Genomic DNA, 27505 nt, shown 5'->3' on the forward strand with positions numbered 1-27505 from the left:
AGTTTTAAAGGAGTATTGGGTTTGAATTGTAGATAAGCATTTGCAGTGGATTTCTGCTGTGGATTGCCTTTTCCAACCCCTGCTTGTGGTTTTGTCACTTTTGTCTGGGGTCAAAGAAGCAATGCTGGAGACTTTTGTCTCCCTCTGCTTCTCATTTTAATGCAGGGGGAACTCTCAGGCCAGGGTCAAAAAAGGGATGCTTGAGAACTTCCGAGGGTTTGATGCGCTGGTCTGCATCCAAGGCCAACATCCGTTTACTAAAAAACTAGCTAAAATACTATGACCACCATTTTTAACGAGTTACCAATATGCGAGATGAATCAGTGAAGTCTAATTTTATTTCCTCCCCAGTTTATTGTTATCTATGGAAACTTGGAACAAAGAAGAAAAACTTTTTGGGGATTCCTAAGTCAAAATTCCAATTAATTATTTTAAAGTGTCTACTTAAAAACTAAAAAATTTAAGTTATCTTATTATTTTTTAAACAATTCCATAGTACGTCACTTTTTTACACATGGATGGCAAAAAAGACTATTTTCAGTGCTTCTTTAATCTATCGTTCAGTCTTCGAAGCAATGGAGTGCTCCATCTTTCTGCACATATCATCTTTGGTCAGCTCCCGCCCCTGACGTTTCCCTCAGCCGTTGGACAGACTGCACGCACGCTGGGCTGTGCCTGCCTCCCCGTGTGTGAGTCGAACGTAGTTCTAAAAGTCATCGAGGTTCTGTACTTAGCTTGCTAGCTGTGTTATTTTTTTCCCCTCGGACGACGAAGTCTGTACATAAACACATCAGGTCAGTACTTCCTCATCCCGTTTCCGCATATTTTCTGGTCCAACAGCGGCTGATAAACACGCGTGAAAGTTGTTCAGGTGTTGTTCAGACGTTACTTGAGGTGAGGTGTTAGTTTAGCTCACTAGCTAACCAGCCCATATTGCTTGTGGTCTTAACCACCGGCTCGCTGAACCGCTTTGGGCCTCGCTGCTAGCGTTACTTAGCAACTGATCACATCTCTCCCCCCCCCCCCCCGACCGGGATCCATTTAAGCCGAAGAGGTGACCAGGCACCTGAGCGCCACAACACTATACGAACATTCATTCGATACAGATGATTTTAGCTAACAATTACGTGTGCTGAGTGAATTTGTAGCAGCAGTGTGCCCTGCTGGAGCGCCGGTGACATTGCGGAGACTTTTGGACTTGTGGAATTTGCCTTTCAGTTTCTTAGCTTATGACACCTTTTTCTTTTGGGGGGCTATGTGGGAGGTTTGGACGTGGACGTGTTGAACCTGTGTAGCGCTAATGTCTCCCATTCTTAGCGGAGAAGAGCTACCATTCAGCTAGCTGGTAAGGTGAGTTAGCTGACAGGACATTTTTAGAGCAGCGTTACCAGATGTGCCACCTCATCGACAGCTCCTCGGTCCGCTAGCCACTGGTAGGCAGAGGTGACAAGTCGAGTGTCGCTTACAGGCAAATTCGCTGACCTGACACAAAGATAACTGGGTTTACAGCTCAGCCACAGTGTGCAGTGTGTCAGTGAAGCTGCATTGAGAGGCAAGGGGCTCGTGAATGCTATCTTTTTAACTGTAATGTTTGCAGTGCTGTAAGAACACATTAAAGAGGTAGGAAGTCTGTTTTTGGTCATTCCAGGCCTTATTTATGTCTATTCACATTGGTATGAGCCAGAATCTTTGTAGGACAGGGGTGTGTCTGTAAAATGGCAGCAAGGTGAGGGTTGTTAAATTCAAAACAAGTGAAGTTCGAGGACACAGGATGCTTTTGGCTCTTATTCTGTACCTTTGAGGCTTTTTTTGCCTACGTTTGTCAGTGCTAACAGGGGCCTGAATAATCCTCCCTGCAGATGTTTCCTCAAATAGGAAGAGCCAGAGCTTGACTTGGCCTTGAGATGACCAAAGCAGGAGAGAGAATGTGCAAGTCATGTCAGATAATGCACACATCTGAAGATGTAAAGGTGTTAGTTTATTGCTTATGGATGCAACGAAATGCACCCTACTTGGTCTTTGTTTGGGGCAGGAGTTTAAAAGGATACCTTGGCAGCTCAAATAGTGGAAATGGGCCTGATTTAGTAGTGAAGTCTCTGGCTAATATTAATCTTGTGGAAGACCATGTGGACTTGTGTAACCATTAACTCCTTCCAACTAGTAGTGAATATACTGAAGAATTTTAAGAACTTCTGTCTGGACGTTAATTTGTTTTCATCCTGTTTTGTGTGGTGGGGGACAGTTAAATCATTTGTCAGAGCCATAACACTCATATCCAATACTTTAATGGACACTGAGCATGCAAATGTATGCAGTTGTGAAAATGGAAGTCATCTATGTTAATGGAGGTCTCTGAGAAGTCTCACTTCTGCTTTACAAGCTACTGTCTACCTGTTTCTGTTTGTTTATTTACACCAGGGGAGAGAAAATCATACTACATGTGATATAATGTGAATCTAGTTAAGAATTATACTTTTTTTTGCATGCATCAGTGTATTAAATCTCTTTAACTTTTGCAAAGCTTGAGTATTTGGTGTTTTCCCCAAGCTACAGATTAGACTGAGTCAGTGGCAAAAGATTAACATTACTGCTGTGGGAAATTCTTCACCGTGAGAGGATCATGTTCAGCTCACAGCCTCAGCTCACCAATCAGAGCTGTAACATCCTCTGGTCAAGCTCATGTGATATTTGTACTAGAGCTTTGTGGTTTTTCTGATAGAACTAACCTTTTGCTTTTAAAACTCTCTGCACAATGAATGTAACCTCTGCGTATTGTACCACGCGTTCATGGGTCAATCAGACTAGAAAGTGCAGTCTTGCATAGACGTCTTCAGCTATAATGGCTATGGCTTCCCTGTTTTGCCTATTTTTGACCTGAGGGCTTGAGTCAGTCGTCACTCAAAGACACAGCGGGATAAAACTGGAGCACTGCTTTCAAACTGGGTCATGTCTGCTGATGGCCACCTTTCACTCTCTGCTGAGAAATATCTTGGAGGCTGCGTGAGAGCTTCCTTTCTTAAGTTGTTTAGGTAAACCTGTGTAGTGCAGCTCTTAGGCCCTTTCAGGAATGAAAGTAATGTTTGTGTGCTGCTGTTGAACATTTAATTTCTTTACTTTGAAGACGAGCGTCTTGCCTGACTCAGAAGAGATTCACGTCATAGTTTGTTTTGAAGTGAAAAACTTTTAACGCTCTCAGGAATTCGATACATGCACAGCTTGTTTCATTGTCCTGGGACGTTTCAGACGTTTGCAGTCAATGATTACAGGAATAGCTACATATAATAAAATCATTTTCTTGACATTGTTCAAGTCCTTGAGCTCCTTGTTTTCACTCATAACGTGACAAGGTAAAGCCCAAGTACAGAATTAAGTGTCAGTACACTAAATGAAAACCCTTGTTTGTATACTGGTAGAATTTCATTATAAGCAAATTTCTTTGCAGATTACATACAAAAATTGTTGTGATAATTCCATACTTGTACAAACAGTGTCTCGGCTTGATGGGGACATATGCAGGGTCTTTCCCTGCCTAAGTGCATGTTAAAGGTCAGCAGATGTATAAAACATTATGATTATGATTCCACAGTCTTTGCTTCAAGTAAGTGACAGACAATTTCTGTTAAAATGGAGCGTTCAACCATTCGGCTTGTGTGCTTAGGTAATCTGACAAACAGGATAATCTGCTGCCTGTGGTCGTGTTTCTGCAGTAATCCAGTTTTATAAAAAGCTGCCAGCCAAGCCTTACATGTTGTTTGATGTCAGAATGATAGATTGAGAGAGACCCTCTGTGACACAGTCTGTGCTCTGTGGTCAAGGTCACACATTATCAGACGTTCAGATGGCACTACCACAGACTGCACGTTGGTCAGGCTGTGAAGGGGTATTTTTAGATCTGTGATGTCGTGTATGCCGAGGAACTTGTTGTCATAACAAAATACCTCCATTAACACAGCACTAAAAACAAAGTCTACAGATCATGGCTTGCAACAGGTGCACTGTTGTTTATTAGTTTAGTTAAATAAATTAAATCAATTATTTAAATAAATTATTTTTGTCAAAGACAATAAGAGTTAAAGGCAGAGGATATTGGCAGAAGGGTTATTGACCAATGAGTAAAAATACTTTAGTAAAGGTTCACAAAATCAAGTAATGTTACTTGTTTTGTTTTTCCCTCTCTCTATCAACAGGGTCCTTTTTGCAAGAAGCGCTTTTTCTCCCTTCTCCCTTTTCCTCATTTTTTTTTCTTTTTTTTTTCCTTTTTTTGTTTATTAAATTTTGGTGCGGAGAGAGAAAAAGCATTGCAATCACAGAGCAGCAGGCAGTGGTTTTGATGGTCTGGGGTCAGTCTGTATCCAGGGACGAACACAAGCCTTGTGGTTCAGATCACAGGAGGAAACATGAGCACAGCCAAGCCCAGTGGCATAAAAGTGCCTAGCAAGATAGCTCGGCCACCTGGAACAGGAGCCCCCAAGACCAACCCCAGCACAGGTAGGAATACATGTCGAAACTCATCAGCTGAGTAGCATTTGAATGCAGGTATAGCCTTATTTAAAACAATGTACATGTTTGGTGTTTTGTTTTTTTTGTGTGTGTGTGTGTGTGTGTGTGTGTTTTGTTTTTAAACTTACAATAAACATGAAAATTGATTCTTGAATAAATAATTAGTATATTCTTAATGCAAGATTTCCCTTTGATACCCCGTTAAGCAGCAAGACTTAAACAGATGACAGTACATTTATAGTGTTATATAAATATAAAAATTTGTTAACGCCATAACCGCATGAACGCAGCAATCTCTGTTAGCGAGTTAACGCGGATTGCGGAGCTGCAAGACTTCAACGCCGTTAGCGCAGGTAGCTTGTTAATGCGTGCAGCCCCATGCATGAGGCGATCCGCGCTAACTCGCTAACGGAGATTTGCTGCGTTAATGCGGTTATGGCGTTAACGTCATTTTAACGAGACTAACGCTGACAGCACTAATAAAAAAAAAAATATATATATATATATATATATATATATATATATATATATATATATATATATACAAGGGGTGTGCTGTGTTTGCTCTGCATTTGTGACGTGGCTCTGTGATTCAAATTAATAACTTACTACTCTCCCTCTCACCAAAATGCAGCTAAAACTGCTGTTGCAGACAAATCGGCTGCAAGTGCCAGCTCTGGAGAGTCAGGGAATGTGGAGGAGAGCTTCCAGATTGGGGATCGAGTTTGGGTGAATGGAAATAAGCCGGGCTACATACAGTTTTTGGGAGAAACGCAGTTTGCCCCAGGACAGTGGGCGGGAATTGTTCTAGATGAGCCAATTGGGAAGAACGATGGGTCAGTAGCAGGCGTTCGATACTTTCAGTGTGAAGCCCTGCGAGGGATTTTTACCCGCCCCTCCAAGTTGTCTCGCACAGAAGAAGAGGCTAATGGAACTCAGACGGCACCGACGTCCCGCGCAGCATCACCCACTCCCTCAGTCGGAAGCGTAGCCACAAAAACAGCACTGCCTTCAAGTACCGCGACAGCCAAGAAGGCCTCAACAGCAACAACACCAGCTACCCCATCTTCCAACCTTGCAAGGACAAACAGTGAATCTGTCTCCAACCTCTCAGAGACTGGATCGGTCAAGAAGGGGGAACGGGAACTGAAGATTGGTGACCGTGTGTTGGTAAAGTTTCTATAAGTAGAAAAAAAAAGTTGCCTACAGTTTTCTTCCCTGAACATTTCAGCAAAGCTACAAATATCTGAAGGTTCTCCCTTTTGTGTTTTAGCAATGTCAGCAGGGCCTTGAGAATCACATGACTCACGAAGCCCTCCTCCAGTTTTTAGGAAGCTAACAAATGAAATATGGTTGCTTTCACTTGTACTTTGAACCATTCACTTCTGAGTCAGTGAAGTAGTTTTAGTAACGTAGTACAGTCACTCAGGTCTGCTTATAGATGTTGAGTGCATTGCTTCCTCCTTATGAATTCCTTTTTTCCCCCGCACAATCACGAGGATGTGTAGCACATTAAGTAAAGAGGAAGTGTTACTCATGCCTGTTGGGCAGCAGAGGAAATATGCTCACCATTACCACATTTAGTAAACTTCCAAACTATGCTTTTAAAATAATTTAGAAATTATTTTATAAATAATTTATTATTATTAAACATTATTTTATAAATGATAAAAAATAAAATGTAATAAACACACACATACCCCACAATTCTGGCATGTTTGCATCTGTGGCTTTTATGGAATTATTTCCCTTGGGATTTATTACCAGGCAAAGCTGATTACTTTTTAGTCCCCTCTCATCTGTTAAGAGAATTAAATGTTGGCTAATCTTTGGTGTATTTCCTCTTAGGTTGGTGGTACAAAGGCAGGAGTGGTACGCTTCCTTGGAGAAACAGACTTTGCCAAAGGCGAGTGGTGTGGCGTGGAATTGGACGAGCCCCTAGGAAAGAATGATGGGGCAGTGGCAGGCACAAGGTACAGAAGCCACAAGATCTATAAACAAGTTGTGTGTAAACTCAACCACACTCCTCCTTTTATTGAACACTTTTATTATTGTGGTTGTATTCAGATATTTTCAGTGCCAACCCAAGTATGGCTTATTTGCTCCAGTGCACAAAGTCACACGCATTGGCTTTCCTTCCACTACGCCTGCCAAAGCAAAAACAACCGTTCGGAAAGTGGTGGCCACACCGGCAGGGCTGAAGAGGAGCCCCAGTGCCTCATCCATCAGTACCATGAGCTCTGTGGCATCTTCTGTTAGTGCTAAGCCGAGCCGCACAGGCCTGGTGAGACACACTTATAAAAAAAACAAAGAACAACAACAGTGTATTATGTGGCATTATGGTGAGAGACACGCAGCAGTATGAACATGGTACCTGTCTCTCTTTCTACAGCTGACAGAGACATCCTCAAGGTATAATCGAAAGATTTCAGGCACCACAGCCCTGCAAGAGGCACTGAAGGAAAAGCAACAGCATATTGAGCAGCTCATGGCTGAGAGGGACATGGAGAGGGCAGAAGTTGCCAAGGCCACAAGCCATGTTGGAGAAATGGAGCAAGAAATTACCCTGCTAAGGGATGAGCATGAGCAGGTCAGCTCAGTCACTGAGCCTGAACCACAGTTAGTTTAGTATGTATTAATTTTATCTCTTTTAAATGTTTGTCTGTGATTTTGACAGATGGAGGCAAAGATGGATCAGTTGCGTGCCTTGGTAGAAGCTGCAGACAAAGACAAGGTGGAGCTGCTGAATCAGCTTGAGGAGGAGCGTAGGTGAGTGTGGGACTAGTTAAAGATGCTCATGAGAGTAAATTAGGTCCTCTAGTTTCAATGTTGTGAGACACTGAAAGTGGGGTGAGAGCTTTGCTCCCAGTACTGTTGTTTTACAGTCATAAGGTAATAAATTTGTTGTTGGCATCGCTCTTGATCACTGCAGTTTAGAGGTGGCTTGTGCCTCAGAGGAGTAAATATGTTTCTGTTAAATAGGAAGGTGGAGGATCTTCAGTTTCGTGTTGAGGAAGTTTCCATTACCAAAGGAGACCTGGAGGTAAATACACAGCACGGATACACACCGCTGACTTCATATCTAAATTTACACTTCAGACGCAGTGGGCTGCCCCATTCACCGTGCCCGAAATTCCAGTTTACATAAACCCACATAATAAAGGGATTTAAAATGTTGGTAAAGCTAGCAAAATTGGAGTAGCTACTCCAAGGTCCAGTTTGGTAAATTTTGAATTTCAAATAAAACAAATCTTCTCAACTAGAGTCCTATAATAGAATATGGAGCATAATATATCTACTTTAATCTTACATGAGATTCACACAAGTACAGTCAAGTCAATACAATGTTTGCATTTAAACCTGCCCCCATTTCCATTAAATCACCAAATCTGACATCTCGATTTTGAAAGTGTTAGTTTTATGTAACCCCCAATTTAATGCAGACAGATAAATTATGTCATGATCTGTTTACCATTTGTTACTGGGTTGTTGTTGTTTTTTTTTTTTAGCAACTTGCATCCCAAGTTGCAATATTGAGAGTGCAGTAGCTCAGTAGTATGTGTTTCTTTTCTAATTAAAGAATTTATTTATTCCACAGTGTTGCACAGGAAACCACCTCTGTTACTCTGAAGGCATCCTAGCTCAAAATAGATGTTTTAAACTGTGGGCTACAGGGTTAGAAACTCAATTTTCCTTCTCTTTAAATGTGTGTACTAACAGTTAAAGCAGCAGATATTCATAAATAATTTTGTGTAGTTAAAAAAAAAAATATGACCACCAAACTAAAAAATAATGTGTTAACTTCAAGCTGTTGAAGGTGTACTAATGTTGAGCTGTAACCCTCAGTAACCCTCCTTGTTCAGTGACGCGGTCTTATTGCTTCTTCTTCCTTCCCATGTTCGTCTTTCATGTTGGTCCAGTGCTCAGCATGGAACCACTGGAAATGCCCCCTTGTCTTTTCACTACCCAGTCACAGTCCTAATTTCTGAGCCTGCCCACTGCAACCAGGGAGGAATAACACCTATGATAAGAGTTAAAATGTAATTTAATATATGTGTTTTCAGTTTTCTAATAAAACCGGTCCAACATCCATACCACTGACTGGATATGGTGTATCAGATTGTTAAATATTAGTTTATTTTATCCATTGTATTCAATGAAGACCTGGGATAAACCATGGTCTACATACATTTAAAACTGGTGCTATTCCAATTTTCCAAACAGACCCTGTTTTTAACTTTTATTGTGTTTACATAAGATTAGAAGCAGAGCGTTTTTCTAAGTAATGCTTTATTAAGCTTCCATAAAAATCTGTACTTGTAGCACCAAAATACAGAGAAAGCCAGTGAGATCCTTTCTATTTCTTGAGCCTAAAATGTTTCTGTTACTGATTGATATCTGTTAAGTTGGTCACAAGTCTTGCACACGGTGGTCTGATAACGGCTGGTTTCTCACAACACTAAATATTTAAAGTGTGGACAGTGGCCTCATCACCAAAGAGAGAAAGCAGTGTAGGTATTGACAACACTAATTGCTGTATATAGAAAACCACAATAATAAATGTCTTTATATTGACTTCGTCTGGTAAAATCGGACATCTTCTGTATATTAACATGCACCAACTTTGTGTTAGTGACACACAGGGATCAGGAAACTCCCAGTACTGCCTTCTCTCCACACCGTGGTGAAGTCATGTTAACTTGATTTTACTTGCTGGCTTGGCACACAGTATCAAATTTTCTGTGTATCATAACAGTCTGTGTGATTTGTTTACCAGGTGACTTTTTTTTTTTGCATGGTTACTTCTAAACTGCTTCCATCAACATACTCATCCTGCACATCCATACTACATGCCCCCGTCGTCCGCTGCTTGTTGTTTTTTTTTTTTCTTTTTTCTTTTCCCCCCCACTGTTTCTTTGAAAAAAATCCCTATTTGCAGCTGTTTATGGCACAGCCTGAAAGTTCTGCATGGGGGTGTTTTCTCATTTCCACTCATCCATCACTATCCACACCCACCCAGTGTCCTTGCCTCAACCCTTCAAATACTCACTTGCACGCACACACACACACACACACACACACACACACACACTTTCACTGTCATCCCTATCCAACCCCTCCTTCCTTTCTCCTGTCTCCCTCCCTCTCTGTCTGCGTTGGGCTGGCATGTGATGGTGGCACTGGTGTGTTTTCTTCCTCTCCCCCTTGTTTACTAACAGACGCAGACCAGACTGGAGCATGCCCACATTAAGGAGCTTGAACAGAGCCTGCTCTTTGAAAAGACCAAAGCTGAGAAACTCCAAAGAGAGTTAGAAGACACTAGGGTAATGAATTCTGCTCTGCAGCGTGTTGCGTTGGGAAAAAGGCCCGTAGCCAAAAAATGTGCAGCAGTAACTGGACTCTTGCTGTATATGGGCTTGTGGTAAATGTACCCTACAGATGCATTTTTTCAGCTTTACATAAAACTAATAACCCTGATCTTAAAAACCAGATTAAATCATATACTAAAATATTAAACATCTTTGGTATGTTTAAAATCCTAAATTAGTCTGCCCTGCTTACAGTTTGCAAATTAAATGTCAAAAGTATTAGTTTCTTTTGTCACACTTTATCAGATATTAAATTATCTCAAATTCACACTGGTCCACTCAAAATCTTTTTATATTGAAAATATGGAGGTTTTGACCTCCAAAACAATAACCATGTGGATCTGACAGAGAGACACATGTTTACCTATATTTCCAGCAGATGGTTTTGTGATATCACTGCTTAACCAGACAGACAAACTCCTCCCCAGCTTGTACCAAGCTAATCATTTTCCCAGTTATCCTATACTCTCCTTTCCCGGTCCTTCCTGACATCCATTTGTCCCGCTTATTTGGTGTCCCTGCGTTTTGCTAGTTTAAAACCGTATCCACCTCCCAGACCAGTCCACCTACAGTGTTACAGTCACAGTAAATGTATAGTTTTGAGGAGGATTAGGCCTGTAGGTTTAAAACTGCACTATGTTAACACAAAAAAAAAATAAAAAAATTTTGTACCAGAGCTTGAATGGTGTAAAAGCACTATAAAATATCAGGACTACCTGAGATGTTTTTAGTTTGTGTGTCTGATAAATCACGACGTCAGTGAGGACACTTTCTAGTCTAATACTTGGTGGAAAATCTCTTGCACACTGCTGTAGCTCCATACATGCTTTCAGTGTTCACTTCCATTATTTGGATCATACCGTTTATAACCACAAGAGGTCAGTATAATGATTTATTTTCAACATCAAATGTTTTGTATCCTTCTCATTTTAAAAAAAAGCAAATTGAGGAAAAAATCTCACCCAGTAATCACTTTAAATTTCTTTAACAATTAGTTTTTCATATATTTAGCAAAAGTTAGTTATTAAATAATCTTATTAATCCTTTGTTTGTTTTTTTTAAATGTACTAAGATATTTAGTAGGCTAGTTTGAGATACATTTTTAAATAAAGATTTCCCGCTTTTAAAGGTTGCTACTGTGTCAGAAAGATCCCGTATTATGGAACTTGAGAGGGACCTTGCACTTCGAACAAGAGAGGTGGCTGACCTGCAGCTGCGTCTTGGGGTCCAGCAGGGCTCTGAGGACTCAAACTCCACTCTTTCTCCCCTCCTGGAAGAAATAAACTCTCTGAGGGATCAGTTGGCTTCTCAGGAAACTAGTCATCAAGAAGAGCTAGGTAAATACAAGGAGAAGCTAGAAGCTCAAGAAAAAATCCACAGTGATGCAGTTGCTCAGCTTCAGGCTACATCTGTGAGGCTCTCTGGTGACAAAGAGCAGCTGCAGATGCGCTTAAGTCAGGCAGAGAAGGAGAATGCTGACGCTGTTGAACTGTGGCGTTCAAAGTTGGAGGCTGCCGTTGCCTCTCACCAGCAAGCCATGGAAGAGCTGAAGGTGTCCTTCAGCAAAGGTGCAGGTGCTCAGACAGAAGAACTTGTAGAAACCAAAAGTGCACTTGAGAAGCTGAAGTTGGAGCACAAGTCAGCTCTGGAGGAGGCCGACGCCAAACACAAAGCTGAAGCCACGGCATGGACTCAGGAGTTGAAGGCGCTGAAGGCACAGGTGCTGTCTCTGACTGAGGACAAAGAGCGACTGGAGGAGTCACTTCGGTCCAGTGTTGAAAAAACAGAAGAACAGCACCTGGTGGAGATGGAAGATGTTCTTGGAAAGCTTCATGCTGCTGAACTTAGGGTAAAGGAGCTTGAGGAGAAGGAAGTGACGCTAGCACAACAGGCTCAAGACAAGGATGGAGAAACCAAAGAACAGATGGCGGAAATGGTGGCTCTGCGGAGCAAAGTAGCACAAAGTAACCAGGAGCTTGTAGCTCTGAAAGCTCAGCTAGAGGAGGTACAGAGCCAAGGAGACAAGCAGGGTGCCAAGGTGGGTTCTTGGTAACTTCATGATCAATAAATGCTCCCTTTTTGTTATGTGCCATATTTTTCTCCTGGTGATGTGATTATCCTTGACTTGGTGTACCATTTTCATAAAATCATTGCTTTTTGTTTGTTATGCATTTCATTGCATTTTATATGTTAAAGGTTGCTGAATTAAACTCTCAGTTGGAGGGCAAACAGCAGGAAGTCCTTTCTTTACAGCAGAGTCTGAATACTGTAAAGCAGGAGAAGGATACCCTGGAACAAGAACTTGGAGGCCTGGTGAGAACTGTGACTTAATTTTTGGGTTTGGAGATATTCTCCCCAAATTGTACCTCCCTTTTCCCCACAGTTTACCTTTATCTTATTTCTCTGCTGGAGTTTTTTTTGTTTTTTTTTTGATATTTATTATTGTCACACAACAAATCTGCATATATATCTGCAGTAAGCTAGTGTCAGCTAATATTTACTGATCCAGTGGGTTGATCTCAGTATTGAACGCAGTTAAAACATTACATATTGGCAGTTTGTCTACCGTAGAAGTGTCATATAAAAAAACGTTTCCTAAACTTTGCTGACAGAAACAAAAGGTGGCTGAAAGCACAGAGGAGCAGACTACATCATCAAAAACTATGGAAGGTAATCTGAGTCACTCTGTGTTGAGTTACCGAAATGTTTTCACATCCCATTTTCCTGTCATCTGCTGTCATTCTACGTTTTTAATGTGCAAAATCTTCTAGTATCAGTATAATTCTTTTGTTTGTATGATTTTTGTTTTGTTTTTGTAGAAACACTTGAGAAACTGAGTAAGAAAGAAGAGGAGTACACATCCTTGGCCCAAGAATCAGAGTCATTAAAAAGTCAGCTTGCTGGTAAGATCATTATCATTTCATTGATCGGTCTTTAAATATTGTGTGTGTGTGTGTGTGTGTGTGTGTGTGTACATTTTTTGTTTTAACAAAGTCATCTTTTTTTATGTTTTTACAGGGCTGGAGAGGAAGTTAAAGGCTTCAGATGAAAAGAACGAGCAGCTTTCAAAAGACAAAAACAAGCTGGAAAATGATATCTCTGATATGATGAAGGCATCAGGTGATAGTTCTGTACAGCTGACCAAAATGAATGAAGAACTCATACAGAAAGAAAGGTACCACACTTTAATTTTCCATCATTAAATATGACCTGATTACAATGTTTACTCAGAAAGAGTCGGATACTTGTTTTTCTTTTGTTTTAGTCCATGTAATTTGTAATTTATCCGACTGCTCACTACACATCCTCCTTTTCTTTTGTCATCACACAGGAGGCTAGAGGAGTTACAAAATCATCTAGCAGAGGAGAAGGAGAAGGTGGCACGCTTAAATGAACAACTCCAACAAGAAGCGTCCCACAAAGAGCACGAGCTCAAAGAGACTAGAGAGGCACATCAGACTGAAATAAATACCCTTCAGGAGAACATCACTACTTTGGTTAGTCACAAAAAATATGTTTTGATGTATATTTTGAGTACATATGTTGAGCTAGCATTTTCAATGCACACATCTATTTTTAGAAATGCTCACAGCATCTTTATTTCACTAACCACAAAACACTTCATTTAACATCAGAGCGGTTAACTTATGGCAGGAATTAATCAGCCTGTTCACTGGTGAACTCCTAACTGCAAAAAAATCTTGCTCTACAAACCTTTTTCTTTTCTTTTCTTTTTTTTTTAAACTGACCCTGAGCCTTTGGTTAACTTGAATCCTTTTATAAAGTAACATACTACTTATTACTCGATGTAAATTATTCCGTTAAAAACATATTCTTTTGACATGAGCTGCATCAAAACAAGGCAACAAAAATTTTATTGTTGTGTCCCTTTCTTGTTCCCTGTTCTTTAGGAGAAGACTGTTAAACAGGGTGAGACCTTGGTTGAGGAGCTCAAGGCCTCACAGAAGAAATCCCTCTCTCAGGTGTCTGAGCTCCATGCAAAGGAATTTGAAACACTGCAGAGTCAGGTTGACAAGTTTAAGCAGGAACTCTCCTCCTCCAAGGACAAAACCCAAGAGCTAGAGAAGATGGTGTCTGAACTGCAGCCATACAAAGAGCAGGCCCAGGTAAGTGCAAACACCTATTGGTGCATTTTTATTTTTGGCAATTTGGTAGCCTCAAACATTAAAATGGTTGAAACGGAAACGATGAGGAAGATGTATTTAACTGTTTTGGGTTTTTCGTTGTTGTTGTTTATTTACGTTTTGCCATACACATTATTTGTTTTGAGTTGCTAATTTTCCCCTCACATTACAGTTAATAACAAGCCCTACAATCAAAGGCACCATGGGTTGCATGCTTGCAGGGGTAGAGCTTATAAAATTCTGTCTGTATTTATAGATGGTTTATACTTATTAGTGGAAAAACATTCACATAAAGAGAAACGATTAGTTTTAAATGCTGTGCACATGGATCGCATGTTCACCTTCAGATGAATCTGGATTGCCATGGATTTAGAAAAGTTTTAAGAACTTCAGATCAGGATGACATGGATACAATTACAGACATAAACCCAAAATGACGAAGTTATTGTCTAAATTTATGAAGTCATAGTAAAAATCTGCTTGTTTTTTTCTTTTTTTTAAAAAATTTGAACATTTCCACTTTTCAAAAAATTGATTTGTTTGTGTCAGTGCTCACTTAAAAAGTTTATTTTACATTAATTAGTCGTGAGATGGATGGTTACAATTTTTTTTGTTTATTTCTTTTGAGTTGAAATTTAAACTTAGTGTACGCACAAATAAGGCAATCAAGATGTGATTCAAGACTTTGAAATCCAACAGTTGAACCAAAGTTAAGTATTCATGTGTTCTAACATGTGTTTGTGAATTCTTCAGTTATGTTGCAAGTCAAGTTACTATATATCATTCTACACTCAGTAAAAGGTTAATAAATTTAAATTTTAAGGATAATTTTTGATACTTTGATACAAATACAACCACACGCTTCAGAATCAAGTCGGCAGTAGAGCAGGGCGATATGGCCAAAAATATTTATCACGATATGTATTTGAAAATTTGCGATAACGATATAACTGACGATATAATTGATGCAAGACAAAATACAACTCCACAACATTACTAGCGCAAAAATAAAAACCCCATCCATTTATTTTCAATTAAACAAGCAGCTGTTTTTTTTATATGCATTAAAGCTATATAAACATTTAACAGTGCAAATGCAAATTCCTTGCTGAAAGTTTAACCAAAAGGCATTTCCAGTAGAAATGGGCTGACATATCCTGAGCATAACCATGTATAATATCCACTGAAGTTAAAAAGAGGTGCTTTGCAACATTAAACTGCAGTGTGCCAAATAAAAAAGTCAAATATGTATTTTTCGGACCATAAGGTGCACGGGATTATAAGGCACATTAAGCGAAACAAAGCAGTCAGATAAATCAAACTTTATTCAACTCATTCTTCTTGCTTCCTCCACTTCTGTACCATTGATTCATTAATGCTGTATTCTATCACAGCTGCTCTACCATGTTGTTGCAGTATATTAATGACTAACCTCGTATTGTGGGAGGATTATCTCAGTTGTTCTCCTGACTGAAGTTTGGCCTGTTTACAGCATCCTGCCGTGCGATTGCATTTGTCCCTAACCACCAGGAACCCTCACGTTAACTTTTATCGAGGGGAAAAGTGTTAGCGTTCTGTTTATGTTACGCTAACATAGCTGTGTCACTAGTGATCACGTAGCACATCATTATATACCAGCTAGCCCAACTTCAGTAACCCTACAAACGTCACTGCTGTTTAGTTTCCTGTCTTCATTTATGTTGGAAGTGATAGCAGAGCAGTACGTTTGATTATTTTTCAGAAATCTCTCAGTCAGAACATGCTATATCATGCTTAGGTAACTAGCGAGCTAACTTCTGCTAGCTTCCTGGTAACTTCTAACTCCGTTAAATGTAATAAATTCTGTGTCATCAATCATATCTTGATTGCTTCATCTTAGATGCACTGTTCAAGTCGTATTCAAAGAAAGCAGAAGTGAAAATGTTCTGCCTCTTATTTATATATGCATATCTTTTGAAAATCATTGTGGTGTAAGCTCTGGTTTGATCTTTTGCCATTTTTGATGCTTCTGCAGCTTAACCTTTCCATTTGCACATGACTGATATCCATATCTGCTTGGTTTATTTTGTATTCATTCATTCCTTGCTTTGGGTATTCCCCTCCCTTTTTTTCTGTCATCTTTTGTTTTCCCAGTGTTTTTCTGCTGAGCTTGACTCCTACAAGCATGACGTTGAACAGTTGTCGAAAAAACTGGAAAAGCAAAACCTAGATCTGGAAAATATGTATAAGGAAAGTGAGGATTTTAAGGCTGAGAAAGGCAAACTGGAGAAGCAGCTTTCAGATGTTCAGGCTAAGCTTTCTGCCCTTGAGATTATTCACCAGGAACTTTCAGTCCAAAATAAAGAACTACTTACAACCAGAGAAAAGCTAACAAAACGCCAAGAGGAACTGCTCGCCACTAAGAAGCATTCAGATGTTTCAATGAATGAGGAACTCGACAAGCTCAAAAGCCGTCTTCTAGAAGCACAGACTGAAATCAAAGATCTGAAGCAAAGTAAAAGTGAATATCTGGCTCAAATTGAGGAGCTTCAAAGACAAAATGCAGAGAAGAATGATTCTATCCGAAAGCATCAACAGGACATTGAGCAAATACAAGCGAAAAAGAAGCAGCTACTTGAGGATTATGAAAAAGTCTGCAAGGAGAGAAACCGGCTTGAAGAGGACCTTAATGAAAGCAAGTCAAGGCTGACGTGTGAGAAGGACAATCTGATTTTGGAGAGAGATTCTGCTAGAAATGCTAAAAAGTCTCTTGATGCTAAGAATGCTGAGTTGCAGGCAAAACTGAAATCCTTGAACTTAGAAAAAGAAGATCTCACAATCAAGAACACCCAGCTCCAAGCCCTAGCAGAAACGCTGACAAAAGAGAAGGCAGAGATGTCCTCTGAAATCAGCGCAGTTGTGGAGGACAAAAAGAGCCTTCAGACTGTGAAGGAGGAGCTCCAGAATAAGCTTAGTATTACAAAGAAAAACATGGAGAGCTATATCCGTGAATGTGAAGAACTTAAAATCTCAAAAATGAGCTTGGCCCAGATGCTTGAAGAATTCAAGACAAGCAGTCAAGTGACTGATTCTGAAAGGATTCACTTGCTACAGGAGAAGGAAGACCTTCTTGCAATCCAAAGACAAACCTCTAACAAGAAAGAAGAGCTTCTCAGAGAGATACAAGAATTAAAGGAAAAGCTTCAAGTATCAACAGAACAGCTGACCCAGACCAGAGAGAAATTTGAAGAAACGTTAGCATCTGTTGAGCAAGAGAAGCAAGCGCTTCGTCTTCAGAATTCTGAAACGGAGATGGCTCTCCATGCTTTACGAAAAGAGAAGATGAGCCTGGATTCAGCGCTGGAGCAGCAGAACATGGACTATGAGCGTTTGGCTGGGGAGAAGGAAGAGTTAGAAGAGAAGCACACAAAGGCCGTATCTGACAAAAGTGCTCTTTCTCTCGAACGTGATAAGCTAGCTAATGATATCCGAACAATCAGTGACCAACTGGATAGTTGCTCCAGAACTAATGTTAACCTTATTCAGGAGAAGAATCACTTATCAACAGTGCTGGAGGAAACCGAACTGCAAAAAAAAGAGTTTGAAGCCAAGTTGACTTCTTTGAAACTGGAAAAGACTGACCTGCAAAATGAACTGAAGAAAAAGTCCTCTGATAATGAAATGCTTAAAAAGAGCAAAGCTGAACTCAGTGAAGAGCACAGTAAACTAAAACTGAATTTTGAGAAGGCTAACTCTGAGCTTGTTAATCAGGTAGAGAAACTGACAGAAGAACACAAACATCTTCAGTCCTTACAGACTGAAGCAGAGAGAAAAGTGCTGTCCTTGCAGAAGGAGAACCAGGAGCTAGTTCAGGAGATCCAGGAGTTGAAAAGTCAGATTAATTCAGTCTCCGATGCCAAGCGCGTACTTGAGACCCAGCTGCAGACTGAATCTAATGAGCGCAGTAAAACGGTGTCTGACCACGATCTTCTTTCCAAGCAAATTGAAGAACTACAGAGAGCTTTGTCCAAAGTTGCTCAGGAAAAAGAAGAGCTTTCATACAACTTCAGCAATGCTGAGGAGCAAAAGAAGGCCTTCATGGTGGATGTGGAGGCTTTGAAGGCACAACTGAAGCGCCAAGAGCAAGAAAATTCACAGTTAACAGAAGATAAAGACCAGTTACTATCGAAGCTGGAGGAGCTGGGCAGACAGATGATCTCACTGACCACAGAGAAGGATGAGCTGTTAGCCAGCCAGTGTAAACTAGAGCAGGGGATTTCTTCCCTCCAGACGGACCAGGAGAACTGGCTTGCAGAGCAATCAAAACTTCTTGAAGAGTTGAAGTGTTTGCAGGTTAGTCAGGAAAAACTACAGGTTGATGTTAAGGTCCTACAGACAGACAAAGAAACTTTGGAAAAGCAATATCAAGATGCTGTAGCCGAGGTATCTGCTTCCACTGCTGTAAAAGAAAAAATTTCCTCCAGCATCGCACATTTAACAGCTCAGAAGGATGCCCTCCAGGTGGAGAGGGATGAAGCCACCCAGCAAGTCAGGAAACTGGAATCACAGCTAAAAAATGCCATTTCTAAGCAACTTGAGGTATTTGTCCTCCTGTAGAAATCACTGATTAACACATGTTAGAACGGCTGGGGCTATGTCACCCTCTCACTGCATGCCTGCTGGTTTGTCGCACTGTCCCTCTGCTCTTTATGTCTTAACACTTTCCATTTACTAACCAGTGTTTACCTCTTTTAGCTCCCAGCCTTAGCCTGTGGGTTTATAACGTGATCTGATGTTGGGCAAAAATTCCTGTTGATCATATGGTTATGTAGGTGTCAGGTGATCTGGGTCCTGCTCAATGATAAGTGAGAAATGCCATAATTTAAATAGTTGACTGTCTCTTCCACAAGACAATCAGCTGTCAGTGTCCGTTCTGAGGCCACAGGATTTAAGTCTTTATGTAGTAATTATGTTTCCTCATTGTGAAATCTTCATGTTGTTCATTTTTAGGCACAGTTGGATTGCAAAAACCTGAGGTCTGATAATTGTCGAGCTATTTGAGGAAATAAATTTAACATGTAGTTAATTACATTTTTTTTTAAAATTGCTGTCAAAACAAATCATGCATTACAAGTAGTTAAATCTGATCTGCACATTTCTAATTCTATTGTTTTGGTTGAAGTAATTTGGTGTCCTAACCAACAATGTGCTGCTTTTAATTTCAATCTGCTCTGATCATTTGCCATTTAGGCTGCAGAGGCCTCTGGCAAGACAGCCGAGGCTCTCGAACAGCTGACAAAACAGAAGGCCGTGTTGATGCAGCAGAAGAATGAAGTCCAGTCTTTGCTGGACGAGCTGCAGACGTCCAAGCAGGAGTTGGAAACACAGGTAAAAGATGGGATTTTGAAGAGAAACTTCTAATAATGTGGCTTTTTGTATAAAGTGATGTGAAAGTGATGGTGTGAAGTAAAAAATCTTCTGATTGTATTTATCTCCACCTTTTGTTGTTTGTTTGTTTGTTTGTTTGTTTGTTTGTTTGTTTGTTTTTTAAAGCTGGAAAGGCTGAAGAAAGAGAACTCCAAGTATCAAGAGGACCTTAATGTATCCAAAGAACAGCTTTGCACTGAAACTCAGAGGAGCAAAGGTTTATGCCAGGAAATGTGAGTACATCCTCATCCTCAACTGTTTTCTGTTACAGAAACACATCATATTCATATTTTCAATCAACTAAATAGCATATTATTGTAAAGATATGAAAAGCCAGTGTATGGTCTGTTTGAGTTGAAAAATTACTTGGATGAGTTGAACAACAATATTTTTCTCCAGTGAGGAGCTTAAAGAAGCGGTCTCTGTGAAGTCGCAGTCCCTGCAGACGCTCCAAGATGAGAAAAACAGACTGACTGAGGAGCTCGATGATAAACACAGAGACCAGAGTGATGTTGTGAAGGTTTAAACTTTATTCTTTGGATACAGAGACCCACATGATTCTGATTTTTAAATTCAACTGACAGTGACTGAATATTAACTGTTTTGTGTGTTTTTTTCCCCCCCTTTGCCAGCTTAAGGATGAGCACTCAAAGCTCAAAAAACAGTTGGAAGAATTGAAGCAAAGGTAAAATTATTCACACCTGCATTACGTGATTCACGCAAAGTGGACCTCATATGTTTTTTATAATCAGACCACTTACAAATATGTAGTAAACATCACTTGATGATTCTTGCTTTTGCAGGAAAAGTTTAAAAAAATCTTCTACTTAATTTGATATTTCTTTACACTTCCCTCATATACACCTTTTACCAGAAATGTATATAGACTCTGGTTTGTACAGCTTGTGATTGACTAAATCCGCACTAATATTAATAATAGTATCATTTGAATATTCAGAGAAACAACATTGCTATAATCTTGCTGCATAACCTTTTAATATCCACCCTCATATTACTGATATGACAGATGCATTTGAGAGGTGGCGCCCAGCCACCAGGTTCAAAACAAGCCTAGATGCAGCCAGTGACAGAAAGTAAAATATTAAAATTCAAATAGTAGCCAAATTAGCTTCTTTTTTTTTTCTTCTTTTTTTTGTCAGACAGACAACTGAGGAAATCTATTGTTTCACAGTGGCAGATAATGATTGATCATTTGAAGTGTTGGTCATTGAAAGCTCCTTTAGTAGAGTGCAAGATAAAAATGTGGTGCTGGGAATGAGGAGGTCCACTTTAAAGCCTTTTATAAACAGCATAAGCACGAATGACTTCAGCTACTAAACATCTGAACTGATGAATAAGTGAATATGCTCTTCCTTTCCTTTAAAGCCTGCCAAATAATGCCTTCAGGTACTTAATGCTTTTTAATATTACTCCATGTCAGTCATGTCACAGCGTAAATATACATTCACTGGCCAATTCATTAGTTACAAACTGAGCATCAGAATGAGGAAGAAAGGTGTTTTAAGTGACTTTGAACATGGTATGGTTGTTGGTCTGAGTATTTAAAAAAACAAAAAAAACCTGCTGTTCTGCTGTGATTTTCTCACCCAGCCATCTCTATAAGATTGATTGATTGATTTATTTTTTTTAAACAAAAAGGGAAAATATCCAATTAGCAGCAATTCTCCGATGAAAATTCCTTGTTTCTTCCAGAGGAGAAAGACCACACAGCTTTAAGATGATGGAAGGGTAACAGTAATTCAAATAACTATTTGCTACAAGCAAGGTATGCAGAAGAGTGCCTCTGAACACGTCGAACCTTGAAGCTGATGGTCTACAGCAGCACAATAATAATAATGGATTGCATTTATATAGCGCTTTTCGGGACCCCTCAAAGCGCTTTACAATACCACTATTCAGTCACTCTCACATTCACACACTGGTGAAGGCAAACTACAGTTGTAGCCACAGCTCCCCTGGGGCAGACTGACAGAAGCGAGGCTGCCATATTGCGCCCCTCTGGCCATCACCAGTAGGCGATAGGTGAAGTGTCTTGCCCAAGGACACAACGACCAAAACTGTCCGAGCCGGGGCTCGAACCGGCAACCTTCCGATTACAAGTGAATGACACTAGGTGTCGGTCAGCTAAGAACGGGAAACTGAGAAAACTTGCACGGACTCAACAAAATTAGACAATAGAACAGGGGTGTCAAACTCAAATACACAGTGGGCCAAAATTCAAAACTGGAACAAAGTCGCGGGCTAGCATTAATATTTATTAAAAAAAAAATCTTCCTCCAGATATAGGAATGAATCTTTTCTTATGGACTCAAATAAGTTTTGCTGGAAAACTGAATATGGAACAAGCAAAGCTTAATATTAAACAATATATATATTAGCTATATAATACCAGTAGGCCAGCTCTAATAGTAATTTGGCCCGCGGGCCAGAGTTTGACACATATGCAATAGAAGGTGGGAAAAACACTGCTTGGTCTGAGTCTGAATTTCTGCTGGAAAAATTCAGAATGTAGGATCAGAATTTGGTGCAAAAATCATAAAAACATGGATCCATCCTGCCTTGCATCAGCAGTTCAGTTTGGTGACTGTGGCGTAATGGTGTGGAGGATATTTTCTCGGCACACTTTGGGCCCCTTGCTACCAAGTGGGCATCGTTTAAACACCACAGCCTGTCTGAGTGTTGTTGCTGACCATGTGCATCACTTTATGACCACAGTGTACCAGTTTACTGATGGCTGCTTTCAGTGTGACAGCACCATGTCACAATACTCAAATAATCTCCAACTGCTTTCTTGAACATGACAGTGAGCTGCTTTTGGATGTGGTGGGAAAGAGATTAGCATCATAGATGTGCAGCCACACATATTCCAGCCACATTTTGAATATGTACCACTAAGAATTAACACAGCTTTGAAGACACAAGGGAGTCCAACCTGGTACTAGCAAGGTGTGCCTAATGAACTGGCTTGTGAGTGTATATTGACCACATTTCTATAAACCTGTACAAGACACTAATGCTTGTAATTTATCCTACAGCTCCATCCCACCTGCATGACATGTTGTTTGTACTGGATCTCAGTTTTAGCGTTGTCTTCAGTACATTTGCTGTCTTACAATTTGAAAATTTTGTCCATAGAAATAAACTTTTTCCATTTGTCTCCTGAAATAGTGAGAGCGCCTTGAAGGAACAGCTGGATAAGGAGAAGGCTGCCCTCCAACAGTCCATCCATAAAAACGGTGCCTTAATCTCAGAAAAGGACCAGCAGGTGGAAAACCTCAAGAGCGAGGTAATTTATTTTAAGTTGTTATAGCAAATCACAGCCAGGGGAAGGATGTTGTTACATAATTCTGAAGCACAAACTTTTTCATCTGATTGTTGCTGCAATTCCAAGTGTTTGCTCCAAGGAACATTTTTATGTCAGCTGGCTGTTAAATGCCATGTGTGGGTTTCAGTGTCATTGTCACAGTTGGTATAGCTTTTAATTGGAGGTTCGAGGCACATTTCTTCAAATTCAGAGGCTAGAAACAAGAAGTTACTTCTAGGTCATAAAGTGTGGCCACGCTTTCTGCTTAAAAATGAAACTTGAAAGTGCATCTGTGAAATGCAAGAAACATCTGGAGGTGGTAACACATTTCTGTTATGCTTTCGTCTTCTTATTTTGAATATACTCTCAAATCTTGGCTTGAAGATTGGCTGAGATTGTATTTGTACAATGTTTGTTTATTGTGTACTATAATGCTGAAAAGAAACGTTTCAGTAATTTAATATCACGGGTTGTTTTGTTTTGTGTTTTTCATCATAGCTGGCTGTAGTACGCGGGGAAAGTGCCTCAGTTAAGACACTGCAGGGTACAATTCAATCCTTGGAGCAGGACAAAGCTACTCTACAGGCGCGTGTGCAGAGACTCGAGAAGGATCTGACCGTGGGGCCCGTTGGTAAGTCCTCGGGCACAACAGTGCACAGTTTCAACATAGCCAGACTTTCTTTGTGTCACCTGGCTCAGATAATTGAAATCAGAATGGTTTTCTTTTGGCCTCTGCTTCGGGCTATGTGTGTTTGTATTTATTTATTTATTTATTTTTTTAAAAAGGGGGGGGGGGGGGGGGGGCATTTGATGTGTAATTTCCTACAATGATGCACCGCGTGCAGCACCACTTTCTTCTGCCATGTTAGTCATTTACTGTTCAGCAGATTAAATGTATAAAATGTATTCCTTCAGCAAAGAGTCTGTATAGCATGTTGAGGAAACAGAGTAAAAGGTCAATGGAAAATATGCAATAAAGGTTGATTTTAATCCAAAACTGCACAAACATGCTTACGTTATGTAGACTGTAATTGCTGTGGCGGTCTAGCCAGGTCCACATACTTCATTAATCCTTTAATCTCTTCTTGTACTGCAGCCATTCGATAGCAGCAGAATTAATGAAACTTGACAGTGCGTCCATCCAAAGGTAAACTAATTTCTGTTTTCCAGGTGATGCAGTGTTGGACCAAATGAGGGAGGATAAGGAGACTGCAGAGAGTCAGGTGTGTACTGCGGCACTCCCGATTGACACCGGTGAACAGACTGAGAGTTTTGCTTTGTCTATTTTATTCTTTTAACACATTCAGTGTAACAATGCTTTCCTACCCTGCCCGTTTGGGGCAGCTGTATGGAAACAGACTTCCTGAATGCTGTTTGTGAATGACTGGGCCGTTTGCCAATGCAGTACTACTAAATGACACTATGTTTTTGTTTGTAGCAACAGGCTATATAGTGGATTTTATAGTTCTGTTGACTCATTTAATTCTTACAGTATAATGTTTTGTGGAGGTGAATTTAGTGGAGTTTAATTTCACTGAAAGGATTTGAAGCTTCCGTCATCCCAAGCTCTACAAGGATGACTGATAAAGCCAAACAAATTGGTAACACACTTCCATCGGGTCACCTCTGTGAGCGTGTTTTCAGCTTCACGAGTTTCCCTCCCATGTTTATTCTAAAAATGTTATACTGTAGTACGTGTCTGTGATGACTTGAGCGTGTTGTCGAGCAGAAGTCCTAATTTGAATTTCACTTTCTTTTCTTTTTTTTTCTCCTTCTCTTTCTTTATTCCAACTCTTCTCCTCTGCCCTGTCTCTGATGTTGGCAATGCTGCACCACCATCAGGCAGCGGTTTGTTATTGTTTTCATCAGCTTCACTTGTGCATGTTTGTCCATCACTGTGGCTCTTATGTTTCATGTGGTCGAGTCACATTATTTGGTGTGAAAACTACAAATGTCCTCCAAAGATGAATCGAGCTTGATTTAAGCGTTCAGTGAGCGCTCTGTTAAGATTCAGAGGTTTTAATTGGCAGTCATCATAAGCGAGCTTTCTTTGTGGCTCATTTCAAGCTTTGATTCTTCTTTGATGACTCTCAGTAGCCACTCAGCACCTTCTTTTTTTTCTTTCTGTTTTTTTTGGTTTATTTGTTTTATAAGGGGGATTTGATTTTTGGGAATATTTAGTGACACGTAGTTACTGTTGTCGTAACATCACCATAGTTACTGTCCACATTGTTGTAGCAATCAAAGCCTTTGAACAGTACAATAATTCTAACCCCCATTGTTTAAAATTATTAATATGTTAGAAAATGTTGTGCTCATTGTTCTCCGGGGGCAGCCTTGATGCTAATGTTGTGTGTTTCCTTTACAGATTGATTTCCTGAATTCAGTCATTGTGGACCTCCAGAAGAAGAATCAGGAGCTCAAGGACAAACTGGAAAAAATGGCAGCTGCTGCCCTTAATGGGAATAATCCAAGCGAGCTGGATAACTGTGACGGGTTAGTCCGATTCACAAAAGAGCTTCTCGGGTGTTTAAAATGATGTTCGCTGCGTGGCAATGACTCTTAACAATTTCTCCTTCTCCTTTCCTCCTTTTCTTCTGCTGCTTCTCCATTGTTTTTGTTCATGATTTTCTCCTTTTGTTCCTCCTTTTGCTTCTTTCTTCTTGTCTTCTCCTTTTTTCTACCTTTTCTCTCCTCTTTTTTTCTTCCTTCTTTTGCTTCTTCTTTGTCATTTTATCCTTCTTCTTCTACTTTTTCTCCTGCTCCACAGCCACGACAAGCAGCCTGCAAAGAAGAAACCTCCTCCGAGGCTCTTCTGCGACATCTGCGACTGCTTTGACCTCCACGACACTGAGGACTGTCCTACGCAAACGCAAATGCCAGACTCCCCTCCACACACCACCTACCATGGCAATAAGGGTGAGGAGCGGCCCTACTGTGACATCTGTGAGGTCTTTGGGCACTGGACTGACTCCTGTAACGATGACCAGACCTTTTAAAGCCTTTTTGCTTTGTTTTTTCTTTTTTCTTTTTTAAACCCTCATTCGCACAATCACTATATTTGCACACCATTTTGGATTACGCTGTGCTTCTGGGGTCCTAATTGTGCGTGTGTGTATACATTTTGTATGCTTTTTTTTTTCTTTCTTCCAAGCATCTTTGTTGTCCACACCACCCCTTAAGCGCTCTTAGGGGAGAAAGGTTTGGCAGAATCTCTCCATTCATTCAAATAAACTGCTACACATGAAATAAACGTTTCATTTGCAATTGTAAATGAGTTTGAAGGAAAAAAAATGTTTGCTATCTTGGGTTTGTGTGAGTGAGGGGCTAATGTAAGTGGATGTACAGTGGGGCAAAAAAGTATTTAGTCAGCCACCGATTGTCATCATTTTAGGTGGGGGAACTTGCACAGAGGTCAGTAATTTGCACCAGAGGTACACTTCAACTGTGAGAGACAGAATGTGAAAAAAAAATCCATGAATCCACATGGTAGGATTTGTAAAGAATTTATTCGTAAATCAGGGTGGAAAATAAGTATTTGGTCAATAACAAAAATACAACTCAATACTTTGTAACATAACCTTTGTTGGCAATAACAGAGGTCAAACGTTTACTATAGGTCTTTACCAGGTTTGCACACACAGTAGCTGGTATTTTGGCCCATTCCTCCATGCAGATCTTCTCGAGAGCAGTGATGTTTTGGGGCTGTCACCGAGCAACACGGACTTTCAACTCCCACCACAGATTTTCTATGAGGTTGAGGTCTGGAGACTGGCTAGGCCACTCCAGGACTTTCAAATGCTTCTTACGGAGCCACTCCTTTGTTGCCCGGGCGGTGTGTTTTGGATCATTGTCATGTTGGAAGACCCAGCCTCGTTTCATCTTCAAAGTTCTCACTGATGGAAGGAGGTTTTGGCTCAAAATCTCACGATACATGGCCCCATTCATTCTGTCCTTAACACGGATCAGTCGTCCTGTCCCCTTGGCAGAAAAACAGCCCCATAGCATGATGTTTCCACCCCCATGCTTCACAGTAGGTATGGTGTTCTTGGGATGCAACTCAGTATTCTTCTTCCTCCAAACACGACGAGTTGAGTTTATACCAAAAAGTTCTACTTTGGTTTCATCTGACCACATGACATTCTCCCAATCCTCCCAATCCTGTATCATCCATGTGCTCTCTGGCAAACTTCAGACGGGCCTGGACATGCACTGGCTTCAGCAGCGGAACACGTCTGGCACTGCGGGATTTGATTCCCTGCCGTTGTAGTGTGTTACTGATGGGGACCTTTGTTACTTTGGTCCCAGCTCTCTGCAGGTCATTCACCAGGTCCCCCCGTGTGGTTCTGGGATCTTTGCTCACCGTTCTCATGATCATTTTGACCCCACGGGATGAGATCTTGCGTGGAGCCCCAGATCGAGGGAGATTATCAGTGGTCTTGTATGTCTTCCATTTTCTGATGATTGCTCCCACAGTTGATTTTTTCACACCAAGCTGCTTGCCTATTGTAGATTCACTCTTCCCAGTCTGGTGCAGGTCTACAATACTTTTCCTGGTGTCCTTCGAAAGCTCTTTGGTCTTGGCCATGGCGGAGTTTGGAGTCTGACTGTTTGAGGCTGTGGACAGGTGTCTTTTATACAGATGATAAGTTCAAACAGGTGCCATTCATACAGGTAACGAGTGGGGGACAGAAAAGCTTCTTACAGAAGACGTTACAGGTCTGTGAGAGCCAGAGATTTTCCTTGTTTGAGGTGACCAA

General features: G+C 40.5%; 1 protein-coding gene across 3 annotated transcripts; it reads left to right on the top strand.

Annotated features, from left to right (window-relative positions):
- The first annotated feature begins 683 nt into the window (after window positions 1-683).
- Window positions 684-26120, top strand: clip1a (CAP-GLY domain containing linker protein 1a). Of its 3 annotated transcripts, XM_085367335.1 has the most exons (26): window positions 684-794; window positions 4188-4488; window positions 5135-5670; window positions 6349-6473; window positions 6568-6784; window positions 6893-7090; window positions 7178-7269; window positions 7483-7543; window positions 9720-9824; window positions 10999-11907; window positions 12066-12182; window positions 12482-12539; window positions 12689-12772; window positions 12888-13044; window positions 13201-13366; window positions 13781-13996; window positions 16148-18592; window positions 19244-19381; window positions 19547-19653; window positions 19820-19940; window positions 20053-20105; window positions 22610-22727; window positions 23244-23376; window positions 23916-23968; window positions 25114-25241; window positions 25516-26120. In XM_085367335.1, exons 2-26 carry the CDS (start codon window positions 4398-4400, stop codon window positions 25742-25744), a joined length of 6657 nt encoding a protein of 2218 aa, XP_085223461.1. In that variant the 5' UTR covers window positions 684-794; window positions 4188-4397; the 3' UTR covers window positions 25745-26120. The 3 variants fall into 3 exon arrangements, with proteins under 3 accessions (XP_085223461.1, XP_085223459.1, XP_085223460.1); XM_085367333.1 differs by lacking the exon at window positions 9720-9824; XM_085367334.1 differs by lacking the exons at window positions 9720-9824; window positions 16148-18592.
- Window positions 26121-27505: the final 1385 nt, after the last annotated feature.

This window comes from Diplotaxodon limnothrissa, linkage group LG12 (assembly GCF_057381915.1).
Source record: "Diplotaxodon limnothrissa isolate DT_005_m linkage group LG12, D_limnothrissa_male_GT1.1, whole genome shotgun sequence".
NCBI classification, from domain to species: domain Eukaryota; kingdom Metazoa; phylum Chordata; class Actinopteri; order Cichliformes; family Cichlidae; genus Diplotaxodon; species Diplotaxodon limnothrissa.